At 41.0% G+C, this 25942-nt stretch overlaps 1 protein-coding gene across 2 annotated transcripts in view; it reads right to left on the reverse strand.

Annotated features, from left to right (window-relative positions):
• The window catches only part of LOC125386732, a 55499-nt gene that overhangs the window by 25412 nt on the left and 4145 nt on the right, over positions 1-25942 (reverse strand). The window contains exon 2 of one of the 2 annotated variants that reach the window (XM_048413829.1): positions 8985-9141. In XM_048413829.1, coding sequence (XP_048269786.1) covers positions 8985-9013 — 29 coding nt within the window. In that variant the 5' untranslated portion in view covers positions 9014-9141. Of the gene's footprint in view, positions 1-8984; positions 9142-23979; positions 24325-25942 lie in introns of those variants that run through there. The other variant, XR_007227122.1, reaches the window with a different exon arrangement.

Here is a 25942-nt window from a genome sequence, read left to right on the forward strand (position 1 = left end):
CAACCGAACCTCCGACTGGAGTCCATGACGACTCCGAGATACCTGATGCGATCGACCGTTTCGATGTCCGAGGAGCCCAACCTGAGTTTCACCACTCTCGGCACTCGCAAGCTTGTGATGAGCATGACCTCCGTCTTTTCCCTCGCCAGGGTGAGCTCGACACTCGTGCACCAATCGTTGGCGATCCTTAGCATCGTGTTGACCTTGACGGAGGCATCTTCGTTCCTCCCGACGGAACATGTGATGGCCAGATCATCCGCGAAGGCGGCTGCTCTGACCATTGGCATGTTGTCGAGTCTCTCGAGCAACCGGTCATATACCAAGTTCCACAGGAATGGTCCGAGGATGGATCCCTGCGGAACTCCCGCCGCCACCTCGTGCTCCACCGTGCCTTGCTGGTTGCTCACGATGATCCTCCTTCCGGATAGGTAACTGCCGATTAGCCTTTTGACCTTCCATGGCAGCTTCCTCTTGTCACATTCCTCGTATATGCTCTTCCAGCTGAGCGAATTGAAGGCATTGCTAATATCCAGGGTGATCATCACGCATGTTACCTTCTTCTGTTTGCAGATGTTGGCAAACTTCATCACCTGCGTGATGGCATCTACCGTAGTCCTTTTCTTTCTGAAGCCATATTGCCTCCGATGGAATGGGTCCATCCCGATGCATCTCTCGATGATATTCTTAAAGCATTTTTCCCAGATCTTGCTCATGGTTGGGAGTATGCTTATCGGCCGGTACGCGTTGGGGAAACTGGGATCCTTTCCCGGTTTCCTTAGCAGTATTACTCTGGCCGTCTTCCAGCAGTCTGGGATCCTTCCTGATTCGGTGATGCCGTTGAACGCCCTTGTCACGAGCTCGCTCCTGCGACTCGCTACCAGCTTCGCGATCTCGCCCGGCACGCCATCGACTCCTGCAGACTTCTTGGTGTTCATTCTTCCGGCGGCATCGACGACATCGCCTTCGCCGATGGCGACGCTGAGGCTAATATCTCCTTCTTCTTCGGTCTCTGCCTCTTCACGGCCCTCATAATGGGGGGGGGGGGGGGTCCGTGTCCCACGGTGAATAGCCTCTGTAGGACTGCCTTCACCATGTCGATCGGCATGTCGTTTGTTGGTCCCTTGCTTTTACATTTCTTCATGACCGTGCGATAGGGTTTGCCCCAAGGGTCGCTCTCCAGTATCTTGCAGTATTCTGCCCAAGCTGTTTTTTGCTACAGGCGATCTCCTTTTTTATCTGCCTTCGGATCTCCTTGTAGGCGTTGACGAGGGGCTCGGTGTTGCCGGCATTCTTCTTTCTTTCTCTCGTCACCTTCCTGAGCGCTTTGTGCGCCTGCGCTCTCAGTTCCGCGATCATCGGGTTCCACCAGTAGTTCGCGTACTTGCGGCTCGCCGCACCGTTCGACTTCCTTAGCATCCCTTCGCACGTACCTTCGATGCTCTTTTGCAAGGGCTCGGCCCCATCCTCTCCGATAGCCGCGTTGAGGTCCTCCTTCTTCAGTGTGTCGTCGAATCTGCTCAGGAACTCCTCCGGCGACATGTCCTTGGTCACGTACCTGTAGAACTTCGATACGGTTCGGGACTTCCTCGTCTTAAACCTGTGGAGCACGTACAGATGGTCCGAGGCCGAGTATTTGTGCAAGACCGCGCTTCCGGCGTGTATCTCGCTGACCTTGTTGGATACGCTTATTATGTCGGGGAGCTCGTCTTCCCGTTCATGAAGAAGGGGTACTTTTCCTTGAGCCTCAATGGAAACACCCGGTGGCCGCTTAGTGCCTCCATTAAGACTCTCCCTCTCTTGTCTGTGGTCGATCCTCCCCAACAGGTTGACTTTGCGTTGAAGTCTCCGGCCACAACGACCTTGTCGTGTCTTCTAGCAACGCTCTTCGTCATAGCAGACAGCGTGTCTATGTATTTGCAGTATGCTCGCTTATTTATGTTGGGCGAACAGTATCCGCTGAAGCAGAAGACGTCGCCGACGCGGACGCCCACTATCCCGTCGCTCTTGACCTCCGTTGTTTCATCAGGCAGCTTGCCATTGAGGAGTGTGACCCATATCGACGCGCCTCCTTTGGTGTCATTAAACCAGTGCGGTAGCTGCCTGTTCGGCTCGGAAATTATTATTATACCCGGCCTAAGTTCGATCGCGCATTGGTGCATCATGTCCTGCGCCAGCTTGCATCTGTTGAGGTTTATCTGCAGTATCCTCATTTACTCGCTTTCAACCGCCTTCTACATTCTGGACAAGCCAGGGATCCGGTTACGTGGTCAAATTTCACTCCTTTCTCCTTGCTGCAGATGGAGCAGCAGGGTGCGTTGACGCAGGCAGCTATCGTGTGGTCTTTGGCTCCGCACTTCCTGCAAATCTCCTTTCCAGGGCTTATCGCCGTGCACTTGTTCGCGACATGCCCAAACATGTGACATCTGAAGCACTTTACCACATTGGGTAGTGCCTTTATCGAGGCTATCGTCAAGCTGGTTCTGATCTTCCGGCTCACCCCCTCTTTGGCCAGGTAGGCTTTCGGTATCGTCACTATTGCCGATTGGGTGCCCCACGGCGCCATTTTTATGGTCTTTACTTCGACCTCAGTGATGACGCTTACGCCCAGTTGCTCTACTATCTCCCTGGCTAGTTCTTCCTTGCCTACGAGCGGGTCTATATCCCTGATCTCTACGGAGGTCTTGTCGCGCATTGGTAGCGCTCTCACCTTGCCTCTTAGCGCCGTGTTCATATCCGCCGCGGTCTTTTTGGCGTTGCTACCTGCTTTCAGCTCGATCAGGATGTCACCTGTTCTGGTCCTCCTAATCCCACAGCTCTCTTTTAGGGTCTCCCTTTCCCCCATCACGTCTTTGTAGACCTGGAACCACTCCTTGTCCTGCCCTCCTTTGACGAGGATGGCTTCGGGTCTGTTACGTATCCTCTTCGGTCCCTCCGGCCTCTTTGGCTTGTCCAATGCCACCCTTCCTGCGTTCGCCTTCCTGACCACCGTCGGCGTGTCTGTTCCTTTTCCTCTCCTTCCGCGGACAGGGATCCAGTCTTCCATTACATCGCTGTCCGTGCATTCCGTAGTCGCTTTTGCCGAGCTGTTGCCGGCACAGGCTCCTGCGTATGAGGCCTCCACGGTCGTTGGTCTCTTTCTCTTGGTGTCGCCCTTCCCCTCGACGGCCGATATCTCCTTCCTTTTTCCTTCCTTCTCCTCACTCCTCCCCGGAGGGGTGGTCATCCTGGTGGCCGCGACTGTCCTCGCGTTCCTCTTGAGCCTCATCTCGTCCAACATCGAGTGGAGCTTGATCGCTTTTTTACTGATGGCGTCCCTCCTTTTCTTGATGTCGGTATCCTTTTTGCTCATGAGGTAGAGTCTGCTACCTATGTATTGGATTTCGCGGAAGACTTCTGTGATGATTTCCGTCATCGCCTTCCATTCGCTCATCTTAATGACGATACTGTCCTCGTCGTTGCCTTCGGTCTCGGCCGTTGCTCTGTTCGCCATGGCCTTCCTCCTGAGACATTCCCTTGGTGCCGCCGCTTCGCTGCCGCTGTCCGACATTTCCGCCGGTGTGTCTAGCTCCGAGGTGCTGGCCGCTTCGTCCCTCGTTGCCCTCGGCTGGCTCCTGGCCAGGCTTCTCGTTTTCTTGCACTCGCTCCCCTCCACTGGGGACTTTCTCATATATCTGGTGATCTTGTCACCTTTGAAGATTTTTTCCTTGGCGATTCGGGTCGCCTTTTCGGTGGGTGGTGTCTTATCCTTGAGTGCCTGCATTGGCATCTCGACATCCTCGATGATTCCCGCGATGTCTTCATCAAATTCGAGGTATCTTCTAGTGCTTTTCGTGCACGTCTTTTCCTCTGTGACAACTGCGGATGTTTCTTGGTCCCCGGTCGTGTTTACCGAACGAGGGGAGGCCCTGGGATCGACCTTCCCCTCGCCGTTCGTCCAGTCGTTGGGTGACCGTCGGGTCGAGCCTGGGACGCTATTCGAATCCCCGACGGGGCCTGGAAGCTCCGAAACCCCCTGAGCCGTAAGTTTACTCGACTTACAGTACTTGTCCATTATTGTGTTTGTGTCTTAATATACATATATATATATAATATATGTATGTTTGAGATGGATGTCCTTCGACTTAGCCGGTCGTCGTATAATCCCACTGTATACTTCCGCGTGTATGCGATTCGTGTCTGTTCGACGCGGGGAGTTTTGACTGGCCCTCCACGGGGGCGCTCTCCACCACTCCTTGGTTACCCAGGTAGCCCGCACGGTGCCGCTTCGGTCGCGCGACCCAAGATGGCCCCCGCTCTGCCCCTAACCACACTTTTCACACACAGCACTTTCAATCGTTTCTCTCGCTTTTATACCAGCGAGCTCACCTATCTCTTGTGTTCCCACTCATTCCGGAGCACTAGAAACTTCACTTTCGTGCACTTTCCGCCCGAATTCTTTAATATACCCAGATATTTCGGTTATGCCTACGGAGCGACGTGCACGTGTCCGTTCTGCTTACCGCCATCCCCAAAGTTTGTTTCTTTTCCCACTTGCCGCACTTTCACTGAAGCACTGTTTCGCACGTCCGTTTATCTCGGCTGCTTGGGTAGGACTGTTGACCGAGTAAACTTGTCTCAAAACTTTAAACGCGTTTTTCTCAAAATTACTTTTTTCAAGTTGACATGCACGATATCTCAAGTTCCAATAAATCGATTTATTTGAAATTTGGTGCGAATATTCTTTATATATTTTTCTATCGCCTCAACCATGGTCGGATTAAAATTTTTAATTTTACTATTTTAAAAAAATTCGGAATTGCCAAAAAACATGCCAAAAAGGAAAATTATTTTCAAACGGCCGCCATTTTGTGAAAAAATAATTTGTTGACTCTTCCAAGGTTCATACTATAGTCGAATCTATTCTAATTAAGAATCCGTTCAGCTTTTTTGTTTCAGACGACCAGAAGGGTCGATATCATGCACGCCAGGACACCCTTTCTTTGGACCTCCACTTTGCCAGCTCATAACTTTGTGAATTTTTAGTCTTTTTCGGTTAATTTTTTATGTAATCTTAAAATATCAAGATACAAATCATAAAAAAATGGATAGCAAAAATATTTTTTGTTTCGTTTGTACAGAGCTTCAAAAATCGCTCGAAATTCATACCTCTAGACTAAAATACCCCCTTAAAAAGGAAAACAATGATCTGACCCGAATCTCTAATCTTCGCATTCTCTTAACTCGTATGTTACATTTTGATCAGTTATATCAAAGCGATCTTCCTCGTTTGTTAGTAATATTTGTTTTGTTGGCAGATAGAAGAAGATATCATAGTAATAAAAAATATTAACTGGGATATAACAAATTGAAATAGCGAAACACAGACGTCGGTCAAGAAGTGTGTGATGTGAAATATTTTCCGGATATATCTGTGGCATACTTCGGATACATTTTACAAATACAAACATTTGTTCTTACATCAAATAAGGATAAAGTATTGATATATGCATCACAAGTTAAACTTTGAGATAAATAATTTTGTAAGCATTTCCCGTAACCATGAAATTGTATGATACAAGCTTTTTAACACTTAGGCAACCGAATAGGGAGACCTCCCTTTTTGGCTTTAGCAACGTGTTTTATTTTTTCGCTGTTATTATCAGTTATTGTTTACCTGGAATTGTTCCCAATTAATTGCGCCACTTTTTCTGCTTTTATAATGTACAGTATATAACAAAATACGCCAATTTAGTGGTGTTAAAATTAATTAAAAAGTTACACTATCCGTTATGACTAAATAGAGTTATGATCGAACGATACTACATTGTAGAAAAATATTAAAATGCATTATGAATTTTTAATTTCACGTTCAAGTTGTGTTATTTATCTTTAATCGTCTTGAACGTTTTTAATATTACCTATATTTTTTTATACTTTTAAACATGATGTATTGCATAAACAATATGTGAAATCGTTAAATAAAATCATTACCACAAAATATAATTAATTACTTAAATAATTTTTAGACCTTTTTGTTACTTATGTACTGAATATTGGTCCTCGATACTTGGAAAAATGCGCGGTGGAAACGTATAATTCATTGTGACGCGCGCCGGTTGGCTAAGTGTTAAAAGATTTATATTCGAAATATAATGTAATAGTTTGAAACATCCTCTATATCTCCGCGAATATAGAAACAATTACGAAATTGTGCTTCCTTTTCTAAATTCTATTACAGTAGAGCCTTCTTTATCTGAACATCCGTTATCCGAATACAGTACTATTCGAACGTTCTGCTATTCCAACATGATACTTCTCAGTAATAGGTGCCCTTTTCTGTTTCAGGCATGTACATATTGTATTGGTGTTCGTATACAATGTATTCTTTCCTTAATTCAATTTAGTGACTGCTAATTGTAAGAATTTGATACAGAACTTGTTGCGACCTATCAATTAGACGGCGATGAGTCAGGCGCAACTGTTATCTTGAGGTTGCGCCCCTTGAACAATATTACCGCTCAAGGTGGATGTAGACTAATGATGCAAAGTAGTTGGTTTATTTGCACTGTTTGGTATACGTTGCAATAGTCGGAATTCGCGTCAGATCTCTACTGTTTGAGAAAAATCGAAAAGAGTACTCCAAAATTAGGGTCAAAGTTGGTCCCATCAGCTTTACTTAATATTTATAGATATCTGCAAATTGATATTGCCAAACTATTCTATATCAATGTATTAGTTGAAGTCCACGGAATTCATTGAACCCAACAGGAATCGTATAGCTTTTGTAATTTTGCTATAAATTAACAGTGCTGAACAGTCTAATCTGGCGCTGCGCAGCCGTACGAAGCAGACCGTGCAGTCGGGCGCCACATCATAGAGAAAACCCTGAATATCGGCGCCGGCGTCAACGTGTTAACTTGCCTTGTTTGTGTTATGTGCGTGCCAGTCAATTGGATATTTGGTGGTTTCTGTTTTCTTAGTGTAAATGTAATATGGTGGCATTTATTGAGGTTTGCTTTTATTTGTTTATCTTGTAGCCACTTTTCTATTTTTGTGATGTGCTCTTGTAGTAATGTAGCTACTGTTGCTGGATTAGTATGCCTGACTAGCACAGCCGTGTTGTCCGCGAATGTCTGTATTTTGCTGTTGGTAGTTGTTGGTATGCCGGCCGTGTATAGTGTGTATAATATTGGGCCTAAGACGCTTCCTTGCGGTACCCCTGCCTTCAGGCAGCGTCTTTTACTTCAGAATATACATCCTTTATTTTTACTATAAAGGTTCTGTTGCTTGGGTATGATTTGAGTAAGTGGTGGATTTATTCCGGGAAGTGTTTTTTGATTGTTTGTAAGAGGCTTTCATGGTTCACTTTGTCAAATGCTTTCGCAATGCCCATGAAGGAGCCTGTACAGTATTGTTTCCTTTCTATTGCTGGTAAAATTTCGTTGACGAGCCTGTGCCTTTTGCTCTATCGTGGAGTGTTTTTTTCTGAATCCAAATTGGTAATCTGGTATTAATTTTTCTTGTTCTATTGTTGGTTATATTATTTTCTCTACTATTTTGGAAAACACTGGAAGTAGTGATATTGCTCTGTAAGATACAGTTTGGTGTGGGTTTTTGCCTGGTTTAACTAACATTATGATCTGTGCTAACTTCCATAGATTAGGAAAGTATTGAATTCTTAAAATTGCATTGAACATTATTATGATTAAACGTATTGCTTTTGGGGGAAGGTTTTTCAAGATTTTACCATAGATTGGGTCGACTCCTGATGCTTTATTGTTTTTTGTTTTCTTCATTATGATTCTCATTTCTTGAACTGTTGTATTAGGTATGGTACGGTGCTTGTCAGTTGAGCTACTAGTATTTTGCGCATCTTCGTCTCAATGATATTTGGTTTTACTGTTGTTAATATTATATAGAGTAAATGTGTTACAAAGGTGGTTGAACAATCCTGTAGCTTGCTCTTCGTTGCTTCAGGCCCATATGTTATCTGCTTTTCTAATTGCTGGGATTATTTTTATTGGCTTCTTTATTTTGTTCGTGGCTTTCCACTGAGAGTGTTTCTATGAATTTTGAGAATTCGTTACTATTATGATCTTTTATTTTACTTTTTATTTCCTTTGCAAGTTTGTATAGATGTTTTTTGTTTTCACATGTTCTATGTTTTTGCCATTTTACTTTCGCTTTCCTTTTTTCTCTGATTTTGTCAAGGATGTTTGGTTTCTTTTGGTTTATAAGTAATAGTTGCCCCTGCTGCTTCTTGCATAATTTCTGTCAATGTTGTTACTGCCTGTTCGATGCGTTCAGGTGTTTTCAATGGAATATTGCAGTTGATTTCGCTCTTGATTAGTTCTTTATGTTTGCCATTTGATGCTTCTATTGCAAAGCGACTCTGATTTGTTATAAAGTATTAGTTTGCTTGCGTATTGTATTATTAACGGTGTATGATGGGAGCCAAGCTCCCATCTTACTTTTAATTTGTTTGCGTTTACTCCTTTTATACCTGCAAAATTAAGCAAGTCAGGAATTTTGTTTAGATCCGTCTGCCAGTGTGTTGGTCTTCCTGTGAATAATATGTTGAGATCACTAGTTCTAGTAAATGTTTCTAGTGTTCTACTTCGAGGTGTGTTAATTCTTGAATCCTATAGCGTGTGCTTTGTATGTGTGTGAAGTCTTCCGCTGCGATGTAATTACTTATGTTGAAAGAATTACGTGACTTAGCAGTCAAAAAGATATTGATATTCAATATTTAGAGAAGCTATCGATTAATCTTAATTTGTATTTGAAATAAATGAAATTTTACACGAGAATAATGATTGTTATAGTATCAGAAAATTCCATTATCCGAAGAGTATATCTGCTTATAAATTCGCATAAAGAAGACTCTACTGTACTTGCATCAGTTCTGTACAATATTGTAAAGTGGGAAAATATTTTTATTTATAGTAATCCATTCTTCGTTTTCATAATAATTTCTATAAGACTTAATTTTTAACTTAACTTACATTCGATTGCACTTTAAAGCATTAAACATTGTTCCAAATTCTGTGGGATCCTTGCATCGATCACAAGTACATTCAAAAAATTTTGTTTTAAGAAGATGGTGTCTTCTGTTTGCAGTACCCCACAATGGATCCGTATAACATATAGAAATGTGGTCTCCTAAAATATTTCATACAAATTCATACAGTTGCATTTATCTAGAAGATTTAGGCTAAGAACAGACAATTTATTCGACACGATTTTTGACGAATTGGTCACATCGCCTTATACTCGATAGCTGAATTGCTTACAGAAACAGGCACATAATTTCTTAATCTCGCGCGAAAATTTTTAATTCTACCATCGTAAGTGATCCTTTACACCGTTGATTTATTTTCACCTATGAGAGGTACAAGTACACACAAGAAACAGTCCCTTAGCATAAATGTATGTATATACATACACGAACAGGTCATACAGCTGGAACCACTTCGATCACTACATCTTCACTATTTTAGTGAAAAGTATTTCAGATAAAAGTTGAATGGTTGCAAAGAGGACAGAATTTGACGCGATTAGTGTCTTTGTAGGAGAATGCGAAAATACATATGAAGGTCAGATCTATCTTTTTAAATAAAATCATATACTTTTTATTATGTTAGTCGATCCAACTCATAATCCTATATAGAAAAGAATTAACCTATTCATATAAAAATACATTAGTTTATAAGTGGCATAACTGTAGCCACTGCGATACCTCTAAAAATAGTAACTTGAATTCGAGCAGTTCACAAAAAACAAAACTTGACCTTCTGTGCATCTTTGAAACCAACTTATATCTGAAAAATTTGTCACTAAAATCATGACATGCACAGTGATCGAAGTGGTTCCGGTTACCTTCATCCCGTATATTGAATATTCTCAGTAGATGACCATATTAGGTATTCATAGGAAATTTTAAAGTGTAAAATTACATAAAGTGCGTATAATGTGATAAAAGAATTTTCCTCCCTATCTATATTCTCAAAAAGATGAATTTGCATAAAAATACTCAATCCAATTATTAGCAAATTTCTATTGTAATGGCTGTAACAAAAGCTAATATTTTAAATTACTTGTTGTCTTACTTAGAAAGAGGGGAAGAGAGAAGCATGGATATTTACATAGATATTGGAAAATTATTTTGTTGTAATTTTTTTCAATCAACATTGTAATATTTTCAATCAACATGAACTTGGCTATTTGTATATGTAATCAACAGTTTGCAATTGAAATCTATTTTGTAATAGTAGTGTGACTAATTTCTATAAAATTGATTTGGTAATCTCAACGTCTTTTTGTCGACTTTCGTCGACTACCCTGTGTGTACAGTTAAGAAACAGTTAAAAGAGCCTATTACTTCTTTAAAAATTGCTTCGCGTGTTCTTAGTCATAATAATGCTTCTATATGTATATATACAGATCATTTATGTGATATCAAATTATTTGTAAATATGAAAACGGCAAAAAAGGTTAATATATAGAAATACTAGATAAATGATAAACAATTTAACTTTACACTACAAAATGTTTATGTAGACGTCAGTCGTTTTGCCTTAGCATTCACATTTGTCCGAATGACAGACAAAACGTTCAATAACACATTACTTGTTAAGTAGAGCCAAAATGTTCAACACACATATGTACACATGTAATATAGAGTATTCTATTCACTCATCGTAAAACATTGCCAGCATATTCCATAATTAAGAATAAAAGAATCATATAAACATAGGCTTATAAACTTTTTATCAAAAAGTTGTAATGATGATGCGAAATTAGCGAAATTTTCGTTTAAATATAACAGGCAACGAGTACCAACAATGTCGCACCTCAACAACGTCGAGTAATTCTTTGGTTCAACCAGATTTTTAATTGTGATTTTTAATTGTAAACGAAGAAATTTATGTAACATGATTTAATGTACGTCAGGAATCAATATAAAGAAATCAATGAGAAGTTTGTAATATAACGAGGATACTATATCTTTTATCGAACGAAAAATTAATCGGTTGTTTCGCGTTTGTGTTCTAACTTTTTAGAAATGGATTAACACAACATTTTTTCCCTCATATTTAGTCATAGGATATGCCAACACCGTTTTGAACAAAAGAATATGGAATATGCTGTACTATTTGTTGCTCAGAAAATTATATTTGAGACTGCAGAGCAGCAAGAGCATTATTCCGCTAACTCGCTCACCATCACACGATGCCTCATGGTCTTATTTGTAGATACAAAGTTTTTAGCTGACACGCATATCTATTTTTATGATTGAGGCTACCCAAACCAACAAAAATGAAAGCTACATTCGTTCCAAGCGCCTTATTCTGAACGAGTTATATACAGGATGTTCGACTACAGATGTAAAAAAAATTTAAGGGGTGATTATTAAAGCTAAAATATGATAAAAATCAAGAATAAAAAAGTCATTTTATGGAGTAATGTGTAATAATACAAATTGTTGCAGTGAGTCTCATTGCTAGAAAAACTCTACATCTTCTCTAGTCAGTTCGCTGTTGAGTGCCGAAGCGTGCAGACGTGTCTCTAGTGCCCAGTGAAGTTCGAAAGCAACACGTGTCACCCAACCGTCGAAAGTGAACACAACGTGCTCCAATCCTCCCAAGTGTCTCCTATCCGCCAGAGAGAAGAAAAGCCTACGCATCTAACCCCTACCCGAACCTTGCCTCATAGCCACACGACTAGTTATTTATATTGAAATAGCTAGCTCGATGATGGCCCAGCAATCACCACCAGGCTCGCCCACGCAAACTTACAACTACCCCGCACTACTCCCCCCGTGGCAGAAGTGCAGCAGATCCCCATGCGCCAACGACGCCAATAAGGCGAAAAAACGCAAAATTGAATCACCAAACATAAACTCAAACCAACAGCAAACAACACAAATCAACACCCACAATAGGTTCGCAATACTAGAATCCTCAAACGACGCCATGGAAATCGCAGGCCCGCCACCAAACCAACAAGCACAGAGAAGCCCCCCTCCCCCACCAATATTTGTTAATGATGTCATCGACATCCAGACAATGATCAAGTCCTTAGAGAGAGATATCTCCAAGGAGGACTACAACCTGAAGATAACCAACAACCAAGTAAAAATCCTGCCGACGAATCCAGAAGCCTACAGGAAGCTCACCAAGACACTTAAGACCCTGAACGCCAATTTCCACACCTACCAACTCAAAGAAGAAAGACCTTTTCGGGTGGTGCTACGAAACATCCACCACTCCGCAGACATCGACGAACTAAAAATAGAACTATCGAAACTCGGCCACGAAGTCACCAATGTCAGCAACATAAGGCATAGAGTCACAAAAGACCCGCTATCCCTATCTTTCATGGATTTAAAACAGAAACCCAACAACAAGGAAATCTACAACATCAGCCGCCTAATGAACGCCATCGTAAAACTCGAACCACCGCAAACCAAAAAGGAGATAGTGCAATGCAAAAGGTGCCAAAGATACGGGCACACGCAGAAATACTGCAACCATACCTTCCGCTGCGTCAAATGTGCAGGAACACACCCCACCGACCAATGCAGGAAATCACCGGAAACCCCAGCGAAGTGCATCCACTGTCAAGGTGATCATCCTGCCAACTACAAAGGCTGCTCAGCCTACAAAACTCTGTACTCAAACAAGTACCCCAAACTTAGAACAAAAGAGGTAAATTACCAAACACCCAGCTCGCCGAAATTCACCTTTACCCCAATCCCCCCAACCAATCAAACACCCAGCCCTATCAAACTCACCACTCCCTCAAACTCCTATGCCCAAGCGGTACAAGGCACTCGAAATACACCAAATAGCCACAGGGATACTCCCCAAAATAGTGCCCCCATCTCACCTAATACAGACAACGTCTCTAGACTTGAAAAGCTAATAGAGAAACAATCAGAGCAAATAAACAATTTGCTATCGCTATTAACACTCATCATGGATAAATTAATACGCCCCGACACAAAATAAAACCAAGACGCATAGCTCTGTGGAATGCCAACGGTCTAGCGCAACGCAAACTTGAGCTAGAACTCTTCCTAAAACACCAGCTAATCGACATAATGCTCATATCTGAAACCCACTTCACCGACAAAAACTACCTGAACATAAACGGATACAAGTTCTACCATACCCAACACCCCAGCGGAAAGGCCCACGGCGGCACCGGAATCATAATCAAATCAAACATTAAGCACTACGAACTTCCACCATTCCAGAAAGACTACCTCCAAGCAACAAACGTAGCAATAGAAGACTGTCATGGTACAATCACCACTTCAGCTGTATACTGCCCTCCCAGACACTCCATCGCCAAAGAAGACTTCGACAACTTCCTGGACACCCTGGGCAATACATTCATAGCCGGAGGAGACTACAATGCTAAACACACCCAATGGGGCAGCAGGCTGGTTACAGTAAGAGGCAAAAACCTCCTCAACAGCATAATAACCAACAACCTCAACTACCTTACCACATACGAACTCACACACTGGCCCACCGACACAAACAAAATACCCGATCTCCTTGATTTCCTCATAACTAAAAATATCTCGTCAAGACACGTCCAAATCAATTCCTCGGCTGATCTCTCCTCTGATCATTCCCCCGTGATAGTAACAGTCAGTTCAACTATCATCGAGAATACACCTAATGGCTCCATTCATAACCAACACACCAACTGGCAGCTCTTTAGAGAAGTCTTTACCCACACAACTTCAGCCTCAACCTCACTAAAAACCAATGAAGAAATCGAAGCAGCCACGGAATACCTAAACGCGAGCATAATAAACGCTATCCGCTTCTCCACACCGGCAAAAACATCCATCAGCAATCACGAATAATCCCAGTACATATTAAAAAAAATAGCAGAAAAACGTAGACTAAGAAGGATATGGCAGACACATAGAACACCGGAGGACAAACGCAAACTAAACAACGCAACTAGAAAACTATCCAAAACCATAAAAAACTACAATAATGACCGTTTTCACAAATATCTCGCCAGCTTGTCCCCCACAGCCGACTCCAACTACTCACTATGGAAAGCCTCCAGGAAACTCACGCGCCCCCCACAAATAATACCTCCAATCCGCCGCCCACAGGGTGGATGGGCGCGTAGCCCTATAGAAAAAGCTAACCTATTTGCCAAACACTTGACTGAAGTATTCCAACCGCATTCCTCCATAGCTGCAGCGGACGTCACCGAATACCAGCACACCCCCTTCCAAATGTCCCCTCCTATTGAATCCTTCACTTCTGCAGAGATCATAGAAGCAATCAGTCGCCTAAACCCCAAGAAAGCAGCAGGCCACGACCTAATAGGAAATAAAGCAATCAAGGAACTTCCCATAAAAGGGATTGCACTCATCGCATCAATCTTTAACGCCATCCTCCGCCTTGAACACTTTCCTAAGGCGTGGAAAATCTCACTAATCACTCTCATCCCCAAACCCGGTAAACCAATATATGAAACCAGCTCCTATCGCCCAATCAGTCTTTTACCTACCCTGTCTAAACTATTCGAGAGGATGCTCACGAATCGTCTCCTTCCACTCCTAGAAGAATTGAAAACACTCCCAGATCACCAATTCGGCTTCCGAAAACAACACTCAGCAGTAGAGCAAATCCACCGCATAACCCACATGATCAGCCAAACCCTTGAAAAGAAAAAATACTGCTCAGCGGTATTCCTAGACATCCAACAGGCATTCGATAAAGTATGGCATGAAGGGCTACTCTACAAGCTTAAAAAAATCCTACCCCACCCATACTACTCCATCTTAAAATCCTACCTAACCAACGGACAATTCATAGTTAAATGTCTAGACGCCACTTCCGCAACATTCCCAATAGAATCCGGCATACCACAAGGTAGTGTCCTCGGACCCCTACTATTCTCCATCTACACTGCCGACTTACCCATATCTAACGAGGTAACAATAGCAACATTTGCCGACGACACAGCACTATTAACTACCCACGCAGACCCGGCAATTGCCTCATCTACTCTCTAGCGAGGTCTCGACTCCATGGAAAAGTGGTTCCAAAAATGGGGTTTTAAAATAAACGAAAAAAATCCTCCCATGTAACCTTCACGCTCCGAAAACAAACCTGCCCCCAGGTCACCATTAACAACACAATAATCCCAAGCAAGGACTCCGTAAGATACCTCGGCATGACCCTGGACAGGAGGCTAACTTTGAAAAATTCTATTGGCTAAGAAAATTCTATTGGCTCACGGGCCGACGCTCCAAACTAAACATACAGAACAAAATAACCCTCCACAAGGCCGTAATAAAACCTGTCTGGACCTACGGAATCCAACTATGGGGAACAGCAAGTAACTCCAACGTTGAAATACTCCAACGCTTCCAATCGAAAACGCTAAGATCCCTATTAAATTCACCCTGGTATGTTACCAACGAAATAATCCACCGTGACCTCAAGATACCTACAGTCAAAGATGAAATACACAAGTCCAGAAGCAGATATAACACAAGAGTCAACAACCACCACAACCCACTAGTCACCCAACTACTGGACACGACGGACCAGATCCGCAGACTAAAAAGAAAATACCCACTAGATTAAATCCTTAGTTCTACTAGAATCAACAATATAAAGCTATTATAATCCATGTCATTGTATCACGCCAAATTAAGTTACTGAAAATTCTCAACGAGAATTGATTGTAAATATTCTAATAAATAAAAAAAAAAAATCTTCTCTAGTGTTTAGTCTTTGGCACAACGATCCTCTTTACAACGGCTTCTTTGGTCTCTATTATAGTACCGCGGAAAGATCACCGACAATACAGACAATGTCGATGATAAAGCGCAAATGCCGATAAACCGAAAGGGTCGGGAAACTTCAATAGGTCTAACGACCATCAATATATTTCAGCACCGCAGTCATTGATGTTCAGTTGGCCACCTGAAAGTCTAGAGTCAAGAGTCGTTAATCGAGAGTTGTCATATCATACTACTGCATTAAGTTCACGTTAAATAATCATCGTTTTCCGTTTAATCCACTGTAGTAAATCCATCTATCAATACATTATTCTATCGAATAAAAACCATTGGAAATTCGAATTTCTAACATTTCTGAATAAAGCATTTCTATAATACGTTCACCCATGCGTTTTTTCTCTCTATTCCGATATATATACGTCGGAGATGAAAAGACACCGGGGCCTCCCCTTTGGAATTCTTCGGAAAACCCCCAACATTTTAGTCTCTATAATTTAACTCAATTACAATTGTCCGACATTTGTGATAGCGAGCTTGGGCTCGAGGCGACAACAAGTCGCTGAACGTGGCCGCGGCCACGGAATGAACGCTTTTACTTAACATAGGGATGGAGTAATTCTATAGCTCTCCTTAAAAGAAATTATTGTAGCGGCACGCGACAGTAAACATTCCAACGGTTTCTGTCGCGTGGCTCGCCACACACAGACCCTATTCTTTGAGTAAGATGATTACCAGATGTCGACGCGTCTCCACAGTACATGTTCAGCTAGCCTGAGGACCTGCTATAAATCTTAAGATCTGTTTAACTAAAGTCCTTCAAACCGACAAACAGTCCTCGTCCCAACTACGAGAAAATAGGAGAAATCTATTTTCTCACGAACGACGCTTCCTCTTCTCGAACTTTCTCTTAAGGGCGACTAGCACCCTTCCCTAACCACCAACATGGAAATTGACCAATTAACAGTAACGCCGATTTCCCTCACTTTCCGAATGAAGGCTTTTCTCCACGAATCCGATGATTTCGTGCCCTTAGGCACACCCGTCATAATTTTCCTCGACAGCGTTACCGTGATGGAAAACCACTCTCCGGTACGATCGCAAAGACGATTCAAGTAACTCTCAGATACGTAGTGATTGCCTCGTGCATTAACATTGAGTACAACTTAGACGCTGAAGAAAAGTAGAGTTCGTCATCCCCTTGACCGCGGATTCGTTAGTGAGCCTAGGATCATTGTCATTAGCTTCTCGAGTACCTAATTATCGCGATTACTTGTCCAATTCGTTCATAGTCATATTTGCACTAGTAAATATCTCCTCTATTGCATGATGATCACGTCTAGCGCCAATAGGGATTCGTTTATATCGGACATATATATATATATATATATATATATATATATATATATATATATATATATATATATATATATACATACGTACCAAAGAATGCCTCTCCGTCTCGACGATGTCGTCGAGGAAAACTATATTGGGTGGGTCTAAGGATATGAGATCCTCGGATTCGTCAAAGAAAGCTTTCGTTCCGAAGGAGAGGGAAATTAGCGCTATTGCTAATTGGTCGATCTCCATATCGGCGTTTTGAAAGAGATGCTGGCCGCCCTTGAGGGGAGGTTGTTGACGGGGGGCAACGCTCGTGGGGGATAGGTTTCTCCTATCTTCCCGTAGTTGCAACAAAGTCTATTTGACGGACTTCGCTTGACTAAATCTTAAGATCTATAGCGGGTCCTCACGTTAGCTAAACATACGCCGCAAAGGCATGCCGACACCCGGCGATCATCTTACCCGGAGGACAAAATCTGCGTGTGGCGGGCCGCGGGATAGAAACTATTGAAGTATTTACTGCCACGTGTCGCTACGACTATTTCTTTTAAGGAGAGGTATAGAGTTACTCTGTGCCTTTGTTAGATAAAACGTTCATCCCTTTGACCGCGGCTACGTTCGGCGACTGATTGTCGCCTCGAGCCCAAGCTCATGATCATAAATCTCGAATAGTCGGAGCGGCATTTGTTTAATCTAAGTTACAACGTTACGGTATTCCCGCGAATCCAGGGAGGGGTTCCGGTGTTCTTTCATCTCCGACATATATATATATACATGTGTATTGTAGTATCGTGAGGAAAAAACCTGGTTAGAAACAAACCAAAACATTGTCGTCTGACCTTCGGCTGTTGGTTTACATAAGAGAAAAACCTATTGACTAAAGTCATCTAGTCCTTGCGGCACGAAAACAGGACCGGATTAGGAAAAGGACAAAATAACGTTGATCGAGAAGTGAGAACGTTTTATCGAGAGGTCAGAGTTAGTCGAGAAGCGGAGGAGTAGAGTTGTAGAGTTGAAAGAGTCAGCGGAGTTGCCAGAGTTGCTAGCGTTCTTGAGAGATTTAGTTGTTAGAGTTATAGAGTTGCGAGAGTGATTTGAGTAGAATAAGATTTTTGCGTTTAGTTCAAGTTGAACATTTATCGTTCTCTGTCCAATAAATCTCTGTTATTTTTATTTATCTTAAATAAATAGCATTAGGAGAATTTTACAAATCTAAATTATCCTAATCCTATCCTTTCCGATACTACATTTTGGGGGCTCATCCGGGATTGAAACCAGACAGAGAACGACACGTTTTACGGAACTACTCGTGCTGAAAAGAAAAGAGTTGAAAATGGCAAATTGTGAAGAAGAACAGTTTTCAAGTGAGGAAAATCTAACGCTGGAAGAATTAAGAAACAAGCTTGCACAGTTAAATCTACCAATATCTGGTGCAAGGTCAGTGTTGGTTGCCAGGCTAAGTCGAGCATATAGTACTGGACAACCAAGTCCTAAAGAGCCAGCAAACGGTAAAAAGACCACGGAGAAGCAAGGTTCAGGGGCAATACCAAAAACTAAGCGTGATCGAGATGAAGACGAAGATCTCGAGAAGCTTAGGACAAAAGAATTAAGAGAACGTCTTGCTAGTATGGGGCTAGAGACGAGAGGAAGAAAAGCTGAACTACGTGTGAGACTACAGGCGGCGATGGAAGAAGAGAATACGTCGTCGGAAGAAGAGAACGACGACGAAAGCGAAACTGAAGACGACGAAGAAGACGAAAGAGAAAGCAAAAGGAACGTGCGAGGTGTATATCAAAAACCTGACAAATTCCGTAGGAAAGCACGTAGGTATACAACAGTAAGTTTTCAGGATGTCCAAGACGCCTTAGAAGTTTTTACAGGCGAAAACAACGAAAATATTAATCAATGGTTCGAGGCGTTCGAAGAAACTGCAAGCATATGTAGGTGGACAAAAGAATAAAAGGTAATTTATGCAAAAAAGTTGATGAACGGATCGGCAAAAATATTTGTGAATTATGAGTGCCATGCTAGAACTTGGCGCGAGTTAAAAGAAGGTCTGATAAGGGAGTTTTCGAAAAAATTTAACACTTGGCAAATACACCGGAAACTGCAGGAAACAAAAAAAAAAAAAAGGAGACGACGAAGGATGTACAGCGTACATGTACCGAATGCTTGGTATAGCCAGTCAAATGAATATGGAAGAAGCAGCAAAGATAAGGTACATCATAGATGGAATAAGAGACAAAGAAGTCAATAAAACAATATTGTACGGGGCTAAATCAATAAAAGAGCTAAAAGAAAATCTTATCATCTATGAGGAACAAGAATCCCGTATAGCAGAGTCAACTATGAGACCGGTGAGAGCTAAGGACAATGGAAGATACAAGCAGTCGGAAGATGTAAGGAAGTATAAAAGGTGTTATAATTGCGGTGATGAAGAACACGTGTGTGCAGAGTGTCCGAACAAGTCGAGGGGACCTAAATGTTTCAAGTGTAGAGAATACGGATACATTGCATCGAGGTGCGACAATCTGAGCGAGTCCATTAAAGAGGTTGGTAGTGTGTTTCGATTGTTACCGACGAAGCGTGGTAAAGTCGTGAAGATCGGAAATTTCGAACTGAGCGCGCTGGTAGACACCGGTAGCGAGTTAACCTTGATGCGGTATAATCAGTATGTAAGAATCGGAGCGCCCAAATTAAGTCGAGACATTATTGAATTTCACAGTATCGGGTCTAAAAGAAATTTTACGCTCGGGAAATTTCCGACAGATATTATTATAGACGGTGAATTGTATCATATAACGATACACGTAGTTCCGAACACTGCGATGCAACACTCGTTGTTGATAGGTACAGACTTCCTGGATACCGTTGAGATAAACATGAAGAGGGGAGATATCTCCATTAGTAGAATAAAAAACGAGAATTCCGATGGGTTTCCAGAGGTCCTTAAAGTAGACATAGAGACGGGAGCGCGTGAGGTAGATCTATCTCGTGTCGACACAAGCAGGCAGTTGTAGTTCCCACGAGTGCTTGTCTCAAGGACACCGTCGTAATGAACAAAATTTCGTTAGATGAATCGGTTGCGACAAACATAACCGCAATAGCGTCGGGTGGAAACGACATGGACGGTTGCGATGAAGTTTTTGTAGGATGCAGCGAGGATCGCGCGAATTATAGAGTTGTACAAACAAATTCTGTCGCGAGTTCTAAGAAGCGAACCAAAAGCGAGAATGAGGCGGCTGCAAGAGAATTTGAGGTAGTGCGTAGACGAGCTATCAATCCGACCTCTTGTCGGCGAAGGGCGTTCAACTTATTACCAACTTACAAGGGCGTTATTTTGAAAATATAAATTCGATTTGAAATATATATTCGTTTGAAATATAAATTCTGATTTCCTGATATAATAATTAATAATAGCAAATATCTACAAACAACTATTCGCTGTTGTAACCTTCGACCCTGCTGCGGTTGAAAGAATCGCAACGAGTTACGGTATCTTCAGTAGCTGAAAACGCCTACCGGTTTTCGCAATCGCCCTCTCACAGTTAGCGGATAATAACCTGCTCGTCTTTGGGCACGATTTGCGAAGCCGCATTGGTTCCCGCAGAGGACACTGTTATAAATAACCATTTGTTCACATTAGATGCCAAAAGCAAGATAGAATTTTAAAGGTTTATTGATTACTTTGGATTGAATTAAGCTATTGTGACGTAATCTTATACGTCTTGTAGAGATAGCTTACAAATTTCCTACTTTTCCATTCTTAACTATTGTTATTGCGAATGATATGTTATTATTCGCCAATTTCATTTCTTTGTGTCTGAGCGTTTCTCCATGGAAACTGGTCGCTGCAAGTGCTCTTTCGTCACATGGTTTGTTAAAAATTTCATTCGATGCTAGATCAGATATGTCCAAGCTGCCTAAACTTTCCACACGACTAGAAGCGGCATAGATTTGCACTTTTGCAAAATTCTCTTTGCCAAGATCAATTACGGTCCTATCTATTATAGCCATTTGTAATCTGTGTACCGCTACTGTCCAGCTTAGCACAAGCGATGACATTCTTTATTCAACATCTCCGTAACATTTCGTCAGTTGAAACATTGCTATTACTGGAGATATGGGAATGTAGCCGTCAGCATATTTGAATCTGCTTCCAATTCTCTCACTTTCAGCTGACCTCTTCAAATAAATTTCTGACAAATAAATTTCTTTGCCATTCCCATTGCGTCGTTTATCAAACCAACGGAAATTGGTATGTTTCGTCGCAACATAACTCGTGATCCCTCGGCTAATGTTATTGCATGCAACAGTTATCCATGATTATTTACATCTGCATGAATAATATTTTCGGAAGTTTTTTTCTCGCATGTAGCTGCTTCCCGACTCTCGCCTACTCAATGAATAACGTACACACGACGTAATTTCGCTAATTCATCAATCATTTTTGTGTTATATTCGTCTACGAATCTTACTATCTGGAATATTCTTACTGCTATATATCACTCCTTCGCACTCATAGTATTTCAAACTCAGAAGTTGTTATTTCGCCAAACTGTAAATTATCTAATAGGTCGATAAACTCTGTATCATCCTTTTACCTCATATTAATGATGAGTTCGCAGAATGAAACTTGGTACTATAAATTAATCTTTACAGCACACCACTGTTTTTATACAATACAACAATGTTCTTTTGCTGGGAATAATCGCATGAAAGAGATGTCATCGAAGAGAAATACATTTCTGTCACCAAATATTTTTTTATATATCTTGAATTCTTGCAGTCTTAAATGAATTATTCGCAAATTCTCGTAAGATACCATTGAGATCTCATCAACAATCAACTATCTTTTATGACGTCACTTTCGTTCCTCCTGTTCAAACTTTTGTCCTGTCACGCGGTTATAGCAGTGCCTTTCTCAATAGGCAAGGGGAAACAGACAGATACAAAATTATCCCAAATATTTCAACGACAGTAACGTCAATCTTTATATATGTCGGAGATGTAGGGACATCGGGCCTTTCTTTAGGAAGATCCCCAATACTTGGGCTCGAGGTGACGTAACTGGTCGCCGAACGTAGCCACGGTCACGGGATGAACGAAATGTCTTACAGAGGAGGTACCGATGTTGAGGGATACGCTGTATAAGCAATCAAGTCTCGATCAGGAGCAATGCTGGTTTACGCGGGACTGCCTAGTTACGGCGCTTGGGAATTTGTTGATATTCCCGATCTATATGTATTTGACATATGTGACTGTATCTGTCTTTTATTTTGCAATCACCTTAGAGAGTTTACTGTCATCGTCTTGGCTGTCAGTCTGAAAGTAACCCAGCGTCTGAGTTAACGTGTCTGCGTGCTACAAAATGTATTCCATTGTACAAAGAGTTTACCCGTTGACCGTGGATTCGTTATTGAGCCCAGGAACATTGTCAATAGCTTTCGTTATACTTATTAATTATTTCACGCCTAAAATTTCTAACGATAACCCGACATATAAATCTAAGTGGTCATTGTATATTCTTTAGTCGGCATAAATCGTCACAGGATACGATCTTCTGCGAATTATTCATTTTCGACGGAAATCTGTTCGCCGCGAAGTGATGTCTGACGCACTATTAAGTTATAGAAATATCCTTCTCTGTCACTGTTCAAAGTATAATACTGCTGGCGCAGTATAGCTGGTTTATTCCTTATTCGCATACAGCACTGGATAGCCCACACAATTGTTTATTCATTAATAAGTATAAAGAAACGAAACAAGAGTAATAAATAGATAGAAAGAAATTACCGCCTTATCAATAACAATGAAAACCGTTTTACGTTCACCCTGTATTATTGGTCGCTACACTAAAGAATGTATAATAAGATGAAAAATCTTTTCCAAAGAAATATTATCAATTTTGAAATGCATTGCAAAGTGACAAATAATTTTCTTTGTATTTATACAAATAAGGAATATTACAAGAATTAAATAATGTCAACCATATTTATATTTTATTTATACGCACGTATAACAATAGTTAGGATTACTCATTCACTTACTAAACAGCATATTATATATACCGCAACCTTTTCGAAGGTGGCGCAAAATTAAAGATACTACAATATATAGACATATCCTAAATACATATATAAAGATAACCTTTATTGTTAAGATGAGTACAAAGTGTAAGGAGAAGGGTTAAAACTTTACAAAGATGCCTGGATTTCAACTGAAGCGTTTAGCACACAATACGATGGAAAAACGGTCAGGGCATATTTAGGGATGCTTAACTGTTTCAGAGCTCGTGATGGTCTGGACTGTCTCTAAGTTTCCAAAGAGGCTAATTGAGAAAGTCGTAAAATAACCGTCTACAGCCATTCCTGACAATAGTGACGACCTTGATAATAGTCACGAATTTACGACTTCTCATTAACATAAACGAAAGAAATACGAACTACAGAACGAATCCAAACAGAGCTTGTCAGTACGATGTAGTCAAATAAAATGCAAGATATTCCGACGGCAAAATCAAACCAAAACTGATGTAACAATAAATCTAAAATAATGCGATGCATACGTAGACACGGATTTCCGATAAATATTACAAAAATATATTCTTAACCTATGTATATCGCATGGGTATACACACATATCGAAAATATCGCCGGCGAATTTACCTTCATTTTCGAGGTAATCACGCAAATACAAAAGTAAAATGACAGAAGGTGTGCTTTATAAATAATCGAATTATTAATTGTTAATTATCCTCTGAAATGCAAAATTTCATCTGATCGACTCTTACTATTCCTGTAAAGGGCATACGTGTTAATTAAAACCCACCTATATCTGTAACAACATATCTATTTTTCTCTAAAATCTTTTTAATAACGTAGGGGCTTTCAAATTTCGGTACCAATTCCTTATCTACTCCCGGTGCGACGTCCGAATCACGTATCCGATCATCACGTATCGTCGATTTTGATACCCTGTCGCATTTTTATGTTTTCTGTCGTAGACGCGTTCATTTTCTTGCTCAGGCTTGTCACTTATTCCTGTCGCTTAATGAAGCCAAGCTGATTTATTTCAAACAACAATTGCGAAAGACTTTCTCCCGTTGACCTGCAAATTGTATTGTTCTAGGCGAATTCGACTGGACTCTAGACTCAAGACTGCCATTTCCCGGGTGTTTCCGACAATTTTGCCAGCATCGGTGTTCCGTTTGCCTGTGGAGTACCGAATGTAACATGTTCGACCGCATTATTAGTTAGGAATTCTTTGAACGGCCCAGTCGAGAAAACAAAAGTCTCGATTGCTAATTACTCGTCTGGGTCTACTTTAAGTTCTAAAATATTTCGTCATGAAAACTCATATTGGTAAACACCAACCTTTTATGTCTTTGTCGACTGGCATGGGCATAACCGTTTGAAAAGGTACGTTACCTTTTCTCAACTACGCAAATATCCTTCGATTTTACCACTAGTCGGCGAAAACTTTGAGCATTTCAAACAATTGCCAAAATATTTCTGTCTTACTTTCTGTCAACAAATGTACTCTACTAATACTTTCGACGATTTTATTGAATCCTAAATGATATTATTTTCCAATTACAGCTCGTGCTAATCGCTGATGGAATCGAAGATCGAGCATCCTCCGATCGGCTCAATATCAATGGTCAGCGGCCATCGAGCGTGCGATCAGTTCGTTTTTATTGCCAGACACAGCTAAATTTCTAAACTAAACAAGTACCTTCAGCTCCCCAATGGTAAGTTTTATTATTATTATTATTATTATTATTTAATTTGTACTTTACCATTTGTCCGGCTGGAAATTTGGTAAATTTTTCTAACTTAATTGCTAAATAATATGTGGATGGCTACCCCCAGCGGGATACCATCTTCGAGTTTGACTATTTTGTTTCTTTAGCGAGGTCAATGGGGTGTTTTCTTTTTAGTCTTCTATAAATGGTAAATGTGTTCAGATTTCTTCCACGCTATTTGTTTCTCAGGGTTGTATGTGTATATATATATATATATATATATATATACACATATACAGGGCGATACTCTACAGCTGTAGAAAAATTTAAGAGGCGATTCTTCAAGCTAAAATAAGATGCAAATCAAGAATAAAAAGATTGCGTTTTCAGCTTTGTTTTTTAGTTATTGTCAATTAAAACTTAGCCGAAATGTCTCTGTGTCCGAGCAAACCTCCTTAACTGAACAAAAGTAGGTCAGCCTAAACAGCGAGACGCACAGGGATCCTCAAATCGAACGACACATAGGCTTGCCTAGCACAAATCGTAGAAAAGAATATTATGACATTTGACGACGTAAACCATCTTGCGCGACGCTTTGTAAGAAAAATCGTAAATGAATGACAAATAATATTTAAAAGTAAAAGAAATCAAAACGTTTAAAAAACTAAAAACGGAAAGGCTCAAAAATATCTACAGTAGAATAACCTAAACCTCTACTAAATTAAACTTTATGTTTGTTCTTTATGTTTGACTGTTGAAATGATCCTGCCCTTCCAAAACTGTTTTACCCTCCTACCAAATTTCTAAAATCTAAACATGTTATGTAACAAGATAGTAGTGGAGAGTCCATTCAGAAAGAAACTAATATTTAGTTGCGAATAACTAAAAAAACAGAGCCCGAAACGCAATTTTTTTTATCCTTGATTTTGACTTTATTTTAGTTTCAGGAATCACCCCTTAAATATTTTTACACCTGTGACCGAACATCCCGCATAATTCCATTAACGCGCACGCTATTAATACATTTACTGTAATTTGTATCAGTACAGATACAAGCTTTCTGTTATAATGTACTGTTATAAGGA

Source organism: Bombus terrestris, chromosome 17 (genome assembly GCF_910591885.1).
Source record: "Bombus terrestris chromosome 17, iyBomTerr1.2, whole genome shotgun sequence".
NCBI lineage: Eukaryota > Metazoa > Arthropoda > Insecta > Hymenoptera > Apidae > Bombus > Bombus terrestris.